The 12,804-nt window shown below is 55.5% G+C and overlaps 2 protein-coding genes across 2 annotated transcripts; both read left to right on the top strand.

Moving 5' to 3' along the window:
- Nucleotides 1–2,023: 2,023 nt before the first annotated feature.
- On the top strand, nt 2,024–3,606 carry CHCHD10 (coiled-coil-helix-coiled-coil-helix domain containing 10). Its single transcript, XM_075534064.1, has 4 exons — nt 2,024–2,155; nt 2,411–2,621; nt 3,151–3,298; nt 3,420–3,606. The coding sequence occupies exons 1-4, from the start codon at nt 2,115–2,117 to the stop codon at nt 3,437–3,439; spliced, it is 420 nt and encodes a 139-aa protein (XP_075390179.1). The 5' UTR covers nt 2,024–2,114; the 3' UTR covers nt 3,440–3,606.
- Nucleotides 3,607–11,292: 7,686 nt separating this feature from the next.
- On the top strand, nt 11,293–12,793 carry VPREB3 (V-set pre-B cell surrogate light chain 3). The gene is made up of 2 exons (XM_075533877.1): nt 11,293–11,338; nt 12,477–12,793. Exons 1-2 carry the CDS (start codon nt 11,293–11,295, stop codon nt 12,791–12,793), a joined length of 363 nt encoding a protein of 120 aa, XP_075389992.1.
- Nucleotides 12,794–12,804: the final 11 nt, after the last annotated feature.

Raw genomic sequence — 12,804 nt, forward strand, 5'->3', positions numbered from 1 at the left:
CCCAAGGGCCCCTCCACCCTTGGGTGTGGTGGTTCACACCCTCTCCGTGGCTCCACAGAAGAAACACCTGGTAGTCTGTTTCCCTGATGATGGAAATTTCTCTCTACCAGGAGCCCTGGTTACGCGTTGGGCTGCTAACCAAAAAGTCAGGTTTGAAACCCCCAGCCACTCTAAGGGAGAAAAAAGATGCTTTCTACTCTCATAAAGAATCACAGTCTTGGAAACCCACAGGGGCAGCCCTGCTCTGCCCACGGGGTCCCTATGAGATGGCATTGACTCCATGGCACTGAGGGTTTTTTTTTTCAAATATGTGGAAAGAGATGACACTCAATAATATCTCCTGCCTCTATACAATAAGATCTCCTGACTCCTGCCCTGACCAAGAAACTACCTACCCCCTTCTGCACAGGACCCAGCCAACTCCCTCCTCCCTTCCCCCCATCTTCTCTGTGCACACAACATTCCACAGCCACACCAAAGTCAATCCCGCCGCATGCAGCTCGATGAGTGAGTTACAGAGCAGAGCCGGGCTTCCCGGGGCTTTCTCAGATGTCATCCGGACGGAAGCAGAGTGCCTGTCCTTTTGTCTGTGTGTCACCCGGATGGGTTCCCATGCTGAATTTTTAGGTTCGTGGACCGTGAAACCAAGATGTGCCACCTAGAGACGGTCCAGCACAATAACACCGAACTCGATGTCACTGAGCGGAGGCCACTCCTCGCAGCCCTAGATAACAGGGTACACTGCCCCTGTGGGATTCCCAGCCTGGATTAGAAAGCCCCCTCTTTGTTCCGCAAGAAGGGCTGGCGCTTTCCAACCCACGACCTTGCTAGTTGCTGTCCAATCCATCAACCCGCCAGAAATACGTAATAGGACAACTGCAAAGTCTCGGGGAAAAGAGGCACAGAAGCCACCAGCTTCTGAAGCGCACGGAAGGTGCCAGCCTTTCACCAACTCCTTGGACCGTGCGAGCCAAGCCTAAGCCGGGCTGGGAGGCGTGGCCTTTGCGATGGAAGCTGCAGGAAAATGGGCCAGGTGGGCTCAGGGTCTGCGGTGGAGCGCAGCCCAGGGGACCTCCCAGCGGTGCTGAGAGCACTGCCCTGGGACAGAGCCGAGGCGGGGCCGGGCCGCCCGTAACGGGACTCCTGGGAACAGGTCGCTTGCCTGTCACCCAAACCAAGCTCACTGCCACGCAGGTAATTGCAAAGCACAGCGATCGGGTAGGACGGGGTAGAAAGGCCCCTTTGGGTTTTTGAGACTAACTCTCTTTTTAATTTTTCTTTCTGAGACTAACTCTTTATGGGAGTAGAAAGTCTCTCTACTGGCGGTTTCGAACTGCTGAACTGGCAGTTAGCAGCCCAACGTGTAACCCATACGCCGCCAGGGGCTCGTCTGCGCCACGAGGTGGTTAGCAAGTTCCATCACCGGGAGGAGGGAATTGGGTCTGGCCTGTCGCCTCGTGTCCCCCTATCCAGCTGACTTCAGTCCGTCGCTCCCCGCCCCCTCTCTCGCCCCTAACCCTCTTTATTCTACTCCCTGTCCTCTTAATGTAAAGATGGGCTCTGTCGTCCTGCTTAGACCCTCCGTGCTTTGAGACAGTGCCAGGGGTCCCTAGGGTCCGCGGAGCTCGGTCTGGGAGGTGGCAGGGCGCGCTGGAAGGCAGGGGTGGGAGGGGGTGGTGGAAAGAGACGGGAGGTGTGTGTGGGTGGGGGGGCGGCGCAGGCAGGGGGCGCGGGGTGGGTGCAGGGGGAGCGCTGGCAGTGCGTAGCCTGGGTTCAAGGAGGTGGGGGAGCGGGCAGGGCGCAGGGGAGGCGCGCAGGCAGGTGCAGAGGGGCCGTCAGCGACGCGCTGGCTAGGCGCAAGGGGCACCCTGGGGCGCACGGCCTTGTCCCGCGCCGAGAGAAGTGTACCCCCCGCCGGGGACTGCAGGATCGGAGGTCCGGAGAGGAGCGTGGGGGTGTGGGGAAGGGACGCTCGGTGCCCTTGACGCTCCCTGGGGGCGTGTCCCAGAGGCTCCGCCTCCCGCCAGCCCCTTTCGCACGGTGACAAGAGTTGCTGCGCGTGTCCCCGGTCGCTTTCAGTTCGTTCGAGTCCCGGCCTTGCCACCGTCGCCACCATGCCCCGCGGGAGCCGCAGCGCGGCCGCCCGGCCCTCCAGGTAGTCCAGTCGGGGCTCCGTGGGGAGGTCTCCAGGGAGGCGTGGGCACCCTCCAGGCGTCCGCGCTGTGACCTTGGCTGCTGCTGCGCCATCTTGGGGGTGGGGGATGGGCAGGGTGCCACCTCTAAGCCCCTGTGTGTTTGGGGCTGGGGGTGATGGTGTGGACGGTACCCTCTCTGGGAGGGAGAGGGGACGTTTCCTGGACTAGCATGGGATCTGGGGGCGGCCCTGAGGTCACTTTGTCCCCCTGCACAGCCGCCCCTCTGCCCACCCGCCGGCGCACCCGCCACCCTCGGTACCCGCTCCAGCCCCAGCCGCTCCGGGCCAGCCGGGTCTCATGGCTCAGATGGCGTCCACGGCGGCGGGGGTGGCCGTGGGCTCGGCCGTGGGCCACGTGATGGGCAGCGCGCTGACCGGAGCCTTCAGCGGAGGAAGCTCGGAGCCCGCCCAGCCCGCCACTCAGCAGGTCAGCCTCAGGGTCAAGCGGGACCCGGTGTCCGGGCCACATGGAGTGGTGGCAGGGGGGAGGGGGTAGCTGGACATCCGCCCTGGTGTGCCCCAGGTTTTGCCCACTTAATGTTCTAGTCTTCACTGTTAACCTGGCACCTCGCCGCTTTCCTCACCTCACTCCTAAACTCCAGCTAGCCCTTAAAAGACGCCTGAGGGGTTAAAGATTGCACCCTCACCTCACCTTGAGAGAGAGGGGTCTTGATGCATACGAGGGCGCTCCCCTCCCCCCTTGCAGGCTCTCCGGCCACCTGCAAAGGGGCAAGGGTGACTTTGGGGCGTGTGCCCTGCCGCCAAGCTTTAGCAATAAAGTCAGAGACTGTGGGGCAAACGGATTACGAATCAGGTGCCCAAGACCAGAAGATTCTAGAACTTGTGGGGGTGACCTCATACCGTGGGATTGCTACAAAACCTTGGGTGCTCGGAGTCTCCTCCCCACTGCCCCTGGGCTCGGCGCCTGCTGACTGCGCATGCCCCTCTGCCCTCAGGCCCCCGCCCGAGCTGCCCCGCAGCCCCAGCAGCTGGGGCCCTGCGCCTATGAGATCAGGCAGTTCCTCGACTGCTCCACCACGCAGAGTGACCTGTCCCTGTGTGAGGGCTTCAGTGAGGCCTTGAAGCAGTGCAAATACAACCACGGTGAGTGAGCCGGAGGATCCTTGGACTCGGCTGGGGGTGGGGGTGGCGGGTGGGAAGTTGGGGTCCGGGCCTGCACCTGCCCTACCTGCTGACCACACCTTTGCCCTCCCTGTCTTCCAAGGCTTGAGCTCCCTGCCCTGAAGGGCCCACACTGGACTCAGAGCCCTGCCTGACACCCTGAACCCACTGCTCACCGACAACGGACCACGACGTCAGATTGTACCCCTGTGGTGGTGGTGGGGGGGTTCTCCCCTCACAGAAGACCCGAGACGCAAATGTGCAATTAAAAAGCTGATCTTAGACCCCAACGGGGCTCTCGTGGCCCATCTGGCGGATGGATATCTTCCCCTGGGGTGGGATACCTTTGTTCCAGCCTGCGTCCTAGGTGGGAGTAGAAGGGGGGTGGAGGCACAGAGGGCGGTCCAGAGAGGGGATGAGTCATCATCAGGTGACCTCTAAACCGGGATCCCCGCAGTGGGGATGGCTGCCCATTCCCCCTTGCCTCTGGGTCCCTGTCCCCCAACCCTGCAATCTTCTCCCCAGCGGACGATGCATCACTGTGGCTTGAATTCTGCATGAGTGCGCGCGCCGGCACAGTCTGTCTTCTTGCTCTGAGTCCCCTGTCACTTGGCTCTGGGTGCTAGGTCACGGGGCCTAAGGGACAGGGAACAGCTTCACCCGCAGGGCCCACGCTCCTGGCTGCAGGTGCCTTGGTTCCCACTCCCTGTCCCTTAATGAGGGTCTGCTTTGTGTCAAATCCTGTCCTGTACCCCTCTGCCCAGAGAGAACACCACTCATGGCTGAGTGGGTGCTGGCTACAGGGTGGATATATGTGTGTGGGGGCGGGTGGACGATTGGCATAGTTGGCATTGGCGTCTGTCTCTGTCCCCCCAAAGGGCCCCACCATACCAGCTCCTGGGCTCCAGTTTGGCCACTCTGGAGGGTCCCGGAGGGCATGGTGCATCCCCGATGGGGCCTGGAAGGGGACCCTGGTTCTGCTCTGCCAAGACAAGTGCCCATCCACCTTCTGCTGCCGTCGCCCATGTGGGGGAAGTCCCCACAGCTGGTGAAGCTCATCTACAAGGCTTGGGAAGCCATGCTATCGGGGATGGTGACAAGAGACACCCCCCTCCCCCACACATGGAACACAGGGGGTCCTTCCCAAATAGTGGGGATGCGGTCTCACACACACCCTGGAGACAGCATGTTCCCCCAACACAAACCGGGGATAGGGGCTCACACGTACACACACACACACACCTCAGTTGGCCTGTGTTACCCTCAAGTACTGGAGACTGGTATTCTCCTTACCCACCCACCCCCAACACATACCAGGTACACTCACCTGCCAGCTCAGGGCCCAGGTCCTCTAGTAGGGACTTACAGCAGGTAGGGGGCCCACCCTCCCCTCCTGTAGTAGAGAGTGGGTGAGAACCTTGGCTGCCTGGCTGCTCCCCCCTCCTTCCCTCTTTCCAGACTCAGGATCCCTGTTGAGGGGGACCTGGATGCCCCGAGTCTTGGTATCCTCACTTCCTATGAATCCTAACAAGGAGGTAGGTCTCCCATTCCTGGAACGGGGCTGCCTAGGACAGGGACTGGGGAAGCCGAAAGTCCCTCTTCCAACCCCTGGCCCAGGCTCACCAGGTGGCCATCTCCAAATAAGATGGGGAGGGTCCCTGTGAGGATAGAGGAGGCAGCTGGGACTGGTACCGTCACCTGGGCCTGCAGCCCCTCAGTCCTGGCCCCTCACCACCTGGGGTGACACCCCCTCTCTGCCACAGGTGGGCCTCAGGGTTGTCAGGTTGCACCAGGACTTCACCAGCTCCCAACAGCTGGCTGTTGGGGGAGGGAGGGTTCGGTGAGGGAGAGGTAGGCCTTGCCTCCCCCCAGAACCTCCCCAGTTCCATCCGGAGACACTAGCCCATCTTGCCCCAAGGCTGGGAATGCCCCAGACACATATCGCTGAGACCACACTGCAGACCTCTTGGGCTATCTCCCAGGAATCCCCCCACCTGAGTGAGGGGTCTGGATCTGCACCTGTGTCATGAGCTCTGAGTGAGAAGGGGCAGTTTTACCTAGCTCATGGCAGATTGGGGAATGCCCCTCCGTCACCCACTCTGACTCTACCATCTTCCCACCACTGCTTCCCAACCTCCCGGGTAGAAGGAGAGGGTCTACCACTGACCCCAAAGCCTCAGTGATAAACATGGCAGCAGACGGTAGGGGCAGATGTTGGAACTCCTGCTCAGCCTGACCTGGGTCCTTTACCTCCCACTGGACACAGCGATCACCCAGGCATGGAAGCTGCCATTCTTCATGGCAGTGGGAGTTGCCAAGGCGCCCAGGCAGGAATGTCTTCCTCCAGTACCCTGGCTGTCTGCTGGTGGAGGGGGTGGGATGGGGAGTAGACCCCACAGTAAGGCTCTGGTCAGGCGGCAGTATGGCCAGCAGTGCCCTGATGTGCCCAGACTCCAGGGGGTCTAGGCTTAGGGTGCTGGGGGTACAAACCTTCCTGAGAGTCTTCAGAGGAAGGCTGACTTGGCTCACCCTTTGTTGTTTAATAGTTTTATTGGCATATACTTCACACATCTTACAGTTGAGTTGCTTGATCATTATTAAAAATATTTGTGCAATCATCACCACAATCCATCTCAACATTTTCTTCTACTCACTGTCAGCTCCCCGTTTCCCCCCACCCTCCCCCGCCGTGGCCCTTAGGCAATTATCATCAATCCAGTTGGGTTGCCAGTCTCTACAGCCAGCCTGGATTCCATGTACAAAAAAATCAAACAAAGCACAAACGAAGCAACCAACCACAATGACTACACAGAACGTAGAAAAACCTCAGTGGAAAAGAAAGCAGAAAATATTAAAATCGGGAACTTTAGAATGCGTCAAAAGGGAGACCAAATGATAGGGCAGTACCCTCTAAGCACTGCCTGGTCCTTGCCCACCCTCACAATTGTTCTTGTGTTAGAGCTCATCTTTGCAACCATGGACGGTGTCCATCTGTCTTCTCAAGGGCCTCCCCCTTTCTCGCTGTCCCTTCACTTGACCAAGCATGATGTCCTTCTCCAAGGAACGGTCTCTCCTGACATGTCCAGAGCACGTGAGACCGTCTCGCCATGCTTGCCTCGAAGGAGCACTCTGGCTGTGCTTCTTCTATAGCCTTTTAGAAACCGGCTGTTCACAATCTTACCCCTCGGTTTTGGATGTCTAGACTCCAAACTGAGTTGGTAGCAGGCTGCCTTGGGCCAAAAGAGCCCTGGAGGTGCAGTGAATTAAGTTTCTGGCGGCTAACCCCAAGTTCAGGGGTTCGAACCCACCAGCCACCCTTTGGGAGAAAGACCAGGCAAACTCTATGGGGGCAATTCTACTCTGTCCTAAAGGGTCTCCTCGAGCCGGAATCCACTTGATGGCAACTGGTAGTGGGTTAGGTCCTCTCCAACCTCAGCACCACTACCAGCATACCCCTCTTTCCTATGCCTTTCTCACTCCTAGCAAGACACGCCCCCCCACCGCCCTTTGCCTCTTCTGTTTTCTTTGTAAAAACATGATGATGGATGGGTGTGTGGGGGGGGAGCAGATCAGTCTTCCAACCAATGACTCAGACCCATTTGTTTCATATCATTGATCGCCGACACCACTTCTCCCATTTCCTCCCAGCTTCTCCTGTTTCCTTGCCTCCTTTCCTGCCCCTTCCGAACACGGTCCTGTAGCAAATGCTGCCCTTTGGATATCAAATGGTGTCCAATGCTTTATTCTCCTGTAAAGAGTTACAGCCTTGGACACCCACGGGGGCAGTTCTACCCTGTCCTGTAGGGTCGCTGTGAGTCGGCATGGACTTGATGGTAGGGAGTTTGGTTTGGGTATCAAATACTGACCTCCCTAGTGCTATTGGCCTATTTACAAGCCTCTTGTTGGGCTGAAAACTAAGCCACTGGGGTGAGTTCAGTTCTAGGCTTGAAGTGGGACTAAAGGGGGTCCCTCCAGTCTCTATCTGACCCATAAGCCCAATCTTACTTTTAATGATAAAAAAGCAAAACCGTTTTATTGGCATATAATTCACAAATCATACAATTCCAGTCTCTGCCTCCGAGATTTAATGATCTTGCATTTTCTATTCAGAGAAACATAAAAAAGACAAGAGAAAACAACAGCTAAAAAAAAAACTCACAACAATAACAAAGTAACACAGAGAAACCTCAATCCACAAGGAAGCAGACAAGATAAAAAAAACTAGAATAGGGGAAAAAACAAAACAAAAACTAGAATAGGGGGAGGCGAAAAATGAGAACCCGATACAAAGGGCTCATGTAGAAAGAAAATGTTTTGGAAATGATGATGGCAATATATGTACAAATGTGCTTGATACACTGGAGGTATGGATTCTTATAAGAGCTGTAAGAGCCTCCAATAAAGTGATTTAGTAACATTTTTAAAAATACAAATAAAAAAAATAGTAAGTTTAAAATGGGTCAAAAGGGAGAGCCAATGAGAGGGTGTTACATTTTAGCCCAACTGCCTGGTTATCTTTCAGGACGCACTGGAAAGCGGATCAGTGCTGATGCAGTCAGGTTAAAGCTGTATGAATTCTGAGTCTTGTTCCACGTTTCCCCTCACGCTCCCCAAGACCTTACCTTCTCATGTGTTTCTTTCCTGAGCCCTGGCTGGAAGCTGGGCACCATCTAGACCTTCTGGTGTCAGCACTGCTCTAAAGTGCCATCTCCTTGCTCAGCATGTTGGGAAAGTGTCGGCACTGTGCAGCCCACTGCATTGGTATGGGTGCCAACAGGCAACATCGCCCAAACTTATTTTGCATCATAGTGCCTACACCTATGCATCTGTGTGACCCTGAGCAGGAGGGGCAGAAGCCACCTGGCCATACGCTGAGCCATGGTTCTGACGACCAGAGGCTGTCTTCAAGACCACTCCAGGGACTGCTCTTTTATCTGGAGTGCCCAGGCATGCTCTAAAGCATGTTCTGAGCTGCCCTAGGGATGGCTCCCTAGGACTTTCATTGGGGAAGTAAATTCCTGGTCCCACTTAAGCAGAAAGACGAGGCTGTCTGCTCCCAGAAGATTGACAGACTCCGAAGCCCTGTGGGGCAGTTCTATTCTGTCCCATGGAGTCGCTGCGAGATGAAGTCGACACCAGGGCAGTGGGTTTGGCTTCAGGTTTTTGTTTCCAAATGGGACGCTATTCACAGAGCCAGGGGTTAGGATCCCGACGCTCATCTTTCCGGGAATACAGTTCAGCCCCTGGCAGTGTCTATCCAGCATTCACGCGTTCCCAGATACAACAACAGGAACAGGCAGGAGCCGGCAGTTGACTCTGTTGCATCTCAAACTGGGAAGCACCCACGTTGTCCCCAGCAAGTGGAGGGGCTCTGTACGTGGGAGACACCTGGTGGTGGTGAGGGAAGCGGATGTTAAAAAGCCAAACTCAGGGCCATGGATTTGAGCAGATGGATGCTGACTCTCGTTGTCCCCATGGGACAGGGTGAACTGGCCCTGTGGGTTTCTGAGACCGTAAGCCTTTGTGGAGGTAGAAACCCTGCCTTTCTCCCAGATATTGCTGCTCTCAGTGCCGGACCCGAAGGAAACCTGAGAGAGGACCGATGAGTCATCCTTGCTTTGAGTGGATGGTGGCTTTTGGTTGCCAACGCCCTCACTGACAGGGAAGGTGTTCGAGGGAGCCTCTCAGTGGTGCTGTCTCGTAAGCACTGGGCTGCTAACCTCCAGGTCCACAGTTCAAACTCAGCAACTGTTCCCCGGGAGAAAGAGGAGTCTTTCGATTTCTGTAGAGTTACCGTCTGGGAAACCCACAGGGGGAAGTTCTGTCCTGTCCTCTGGGGCCGCTAGGAGTCAGAACTGACTCCGGGAGTTTGGTTTGGAAGGTGTTAAGAAGCAAAGATATTACTTTAAAGACTAACGTGCACCTGACCCAAGCTGTAGTTTTATGTACTTATTTTTTGCCATAGTATTTTAAAAAACATTTTATTAGGGACTCATACAACTCTTATCACAATCCATACATATATCAATTGTGTAAAGCACATCTGTACATTCTTTACTTTCATCATTTTCAAAGCATTTGCTTTCCACTTAAGCTCTTTGCATCAGGTCCTCTTTTTTCCCCTCCCTCCCTGCTCCCCCCTCCCTCATGAGCCCTTGATTATTTATAAATTATTATTTTGTCATATCTTTCCCTGTCTGACATCTCCCTTTACCCCCTTTTCTGTTGTCCGTCCCCAGGGAGGAGATCACGTGTAGATCCTTGTAATCGGTTCCCTCTTTCCAAACCACTCACCCTCCACCCTCCCAGTATCACCCCTCACACCCCTGGCCCTGAAGGGATCATCTGCCCTGGATTCCCTGTGCCTCCAGCTCCTATCTGCACCAGTGTACATCCTCTGCTCTATCCAGTCCTGCAAGGTAGAATTCGGATCATGGTAGTTGGTGGGGAGGAAGCATTTAGGAACTGGAGGAAAGCTGTATTCTTCATCGGTGCTACATCGCACCCTGACTGACTCATCTCCTCCCCTAGACCCCTCTGCGAGGGGATCTCCAGCGGCCGACAAATGGGCTTTGGGTCTCCACTCTGCACTTCCCCCTTCATTCACTATGGTAAGATTTTTTTTTCTGATGATGCCTGATACCTGATCCCTTCGACATCTCGTGATCGCACAGGCTGGTGTGCTTCTTCCATGTGGGCTTTGTTGCTTCTGAGCCATAGTATTTTTAATATCCTCATCTACATGCAAAAGCCGAACAACGCATAAGGAAGACTAAAGAAGACTTGATGCCTGTGAATTATGATACTGGCAAATAATATCAAACCCATCGCCATCTGCCAGAAGCTTAAACAGACCCATTTTGAAGAAGTGCAGCTTGAATGCTCCTTAGAATCAAGGATGTGAGGCTTCAGCTCACACACTTTGGACATTGCCACCAGGAGAGGCCAGTCCCTAGAGAGAGGAATCATGCTTCGTCAAGCCGAGCGTCCGCAAAAAAAGAGGACTCTCAAGAGACGGGTTGACGTCTGGTCGATCCCCCTCCCAGGGCCCCTATAGGACAGGGTAGTACTACCCCTGTGGGTTTCTGAGACTGCACCTCTTTATGGGAGTAGAAAGCTTTGCCTTTTTCCCATGGAGCAGTTGGTGGTTTCGAACTGCTGACCTTGTGGCTGGCAGCCCAACATGCAACCATGACGCCACCAGGACGCCTGTGAACTCAATTAGGACCTGACTAAATCCGGTTTGCATCCGCTTTGCATCCGCTTTGCATCTGCTTTGCATCCGCTTTGCATGGCGTGGTCACGTGAAAAGGGCATGTGACTAAAATATTTTGGTGGCCAGTCAGTTGTTTAACCTCACGGTCAGTTGTTCAAATCTACCAGCCTCCTTGAGAGAAAGATGGATTTTCCTACTCCTTTAAAGAGGTACAGTCTTGGAAACCCCAAGACCCCTATCTGTAGGGGCCGCAATGGGTCAGAATCCCCTCGATGGCAGTGAGTTTGGTTTGAGGCTGTACAGCCTCATCTTTTCCCTCAGAGAGGATGCTGGGCTTGAACTGCTGACGTTGAGGTTAATAATCCCATGCTTTCCCTAGTGCCACCAGGGCTCCTGTATGCAAGCTCAACTCAATTTAGCTCAGCTCAGCTCAGCTTGACTCACTGCCATGGGGTAGAGTGGCTGGGGTTTTCGAACTGCTGGCCTTGGGGTCAGCAGCCTAATGTGTGACCCACTATGCTACCAGAGCTCCTGCTATGAAGCTACATGGCCGTCAGAAGCAAATCCGAAGTCCAGGCTGCAACAGCGTACGTGGAAGACCCTTTGAGGCAGGACTCTTGACATTGGGAGGGCAGCTTTGTCCCGCCCCAGTGGGCAGATTTGCATGCTCTGTTGTGGTCCAGCAGCCACCCAGCAGGGCCCCAAGGCACCTGGAGCAGGACCAGCAGATCGCTACCTGCCTGCCCCTTGCCTCCTGCCCATGGCTGCCTGGTGTCTGGCTCTCCTCGCTGGCTGCCTGCTGGCAGGTAAGCACTAAGTCCCCAGGCTCACCTGGGGGTGTGTGTCGGGGTGCCATGGGGGTGGGATGGGGCACAGTAGTGCCTCCAGAGAACCCTTGCAAGTAAGCACATGACTTAGACCCGGTCTGTGTCAGGCCTTCAGGTTCCCCACTTGTGAATGAATAGGTTTTGAGACTCCGAATGGGCTCTGACCCTTTGGGGTCTCAGTTATTTCCTGGGGGAGCTGGTTCCTTCTCCACATGGGAAGGAGTCCTGGTGGCAGGGCAGGGGAAGTGCTGGCTTGCTAGCAGAGAGGTGGACAGTTGAAACCAACCAGCCACGCCATGGGAGAAGGATGGAAGCCATCTCCTAGGGAGATTGTCCCTAGAGGGTCTCTGGGAGTCAGCATGAACTCAGGGGCAGTGAGTTTGGGGTGGCACAATCAATTACAAGTTAAGTTGCTAACCTAAAGGTTGACAGCTCAAACTCCTCAGCTGCTCCAGGGGAGAACAATGAGGCAGGCAGTCTGCTTCTGCAAAGAGGTATGGTCTTAGGAACTCTATGGGGCAGTTCTACTCTGCCTTCTAGGGTCGCTGTGAGTTGGGTGATGATGATATGACCCAGAGAATCTGTCACTCAAATCTCACTGCCATTGTGACCCTGGACGACTGGGTAGAACTGCCTCGGTGAGTTTCTGAGATGGTAGCTTTTTATGGGAATCGAAAGCCTCGTCCTTTTCCCGAGGAGAGGCTGGTGGGTTTGAACTGTGGGCCTTGTGGTTAGCAGCCCAATGTGTAACCACCACACCATCAGGGCTCCTCAGAAGACCTTAGAGGCAACTAATTTTTGAGAAGGTCCCCAGTGGCCAGTTGCCTGAGGCTGATTGAGCTGTGGGGCAATCTAAGGCTGAGGGGCAAGCATCTGTGGTCACTAGGGCCGGACAGTTGGGGACCCTGAGTTCCACTCTTTAAGTTTGGGTCCTCACTCAAATGAGGATCCTTGGGATGTGGCAGTAACAGGGCTTGGGGCCCTGACCCCTAGAGGGAAACAGGTTCAGAGAGGGTGAGTTGGCTATACCGAAATGGGCCTCCTGCTCCTAGCCCATGGTCACCCTCCCAGAGGGGAAGGTGTCCAGGCTGGACTTGAACTAACGCTTCTCTTGTAGCCTCCCAGCCAGCCCTAACCGAGCCGGATGCACTGTTGGTCTTCCCAGGCCAGACGGCCCAGCTCTCCTGCACACTGAGCCCCAGCCATGCTGCCATCAGCAACTATGGCGTGTCCTGGTACCAGCAGCACTTGGGCAGTGCCCCTCGCTACCTCCTCTACTACCGCACCGAGGATGACCAGCACCGGCCTGACCACGTCCCAGCCCGGTTCTCAGTAACCAGGGACGCGGCCAGCAACACCTGTGTCCTGACCATCAGTCCTGTTCAGCCTGAGGATGACGCTAGCTATTACTGCTCCGTGGGCTTCAGCCCCTAGGCACGGGGTGT

The sequence above is a fragment of the Tenrec ecaudatus genome, chromosome 16 (assembly GCF_050624435.1).
Source record: "Tenrec ecaudatus isolate mTenEca1 chromosome 16, mTenEca1.hap1, whole genome shotgun sequence".
Lineage (NCBI taxonomy): Eukaryota > Metazoa > Chordata > Mammalia > Afrosoricida > Tenrecidae > Tenrec > Tenrec ecaudatus.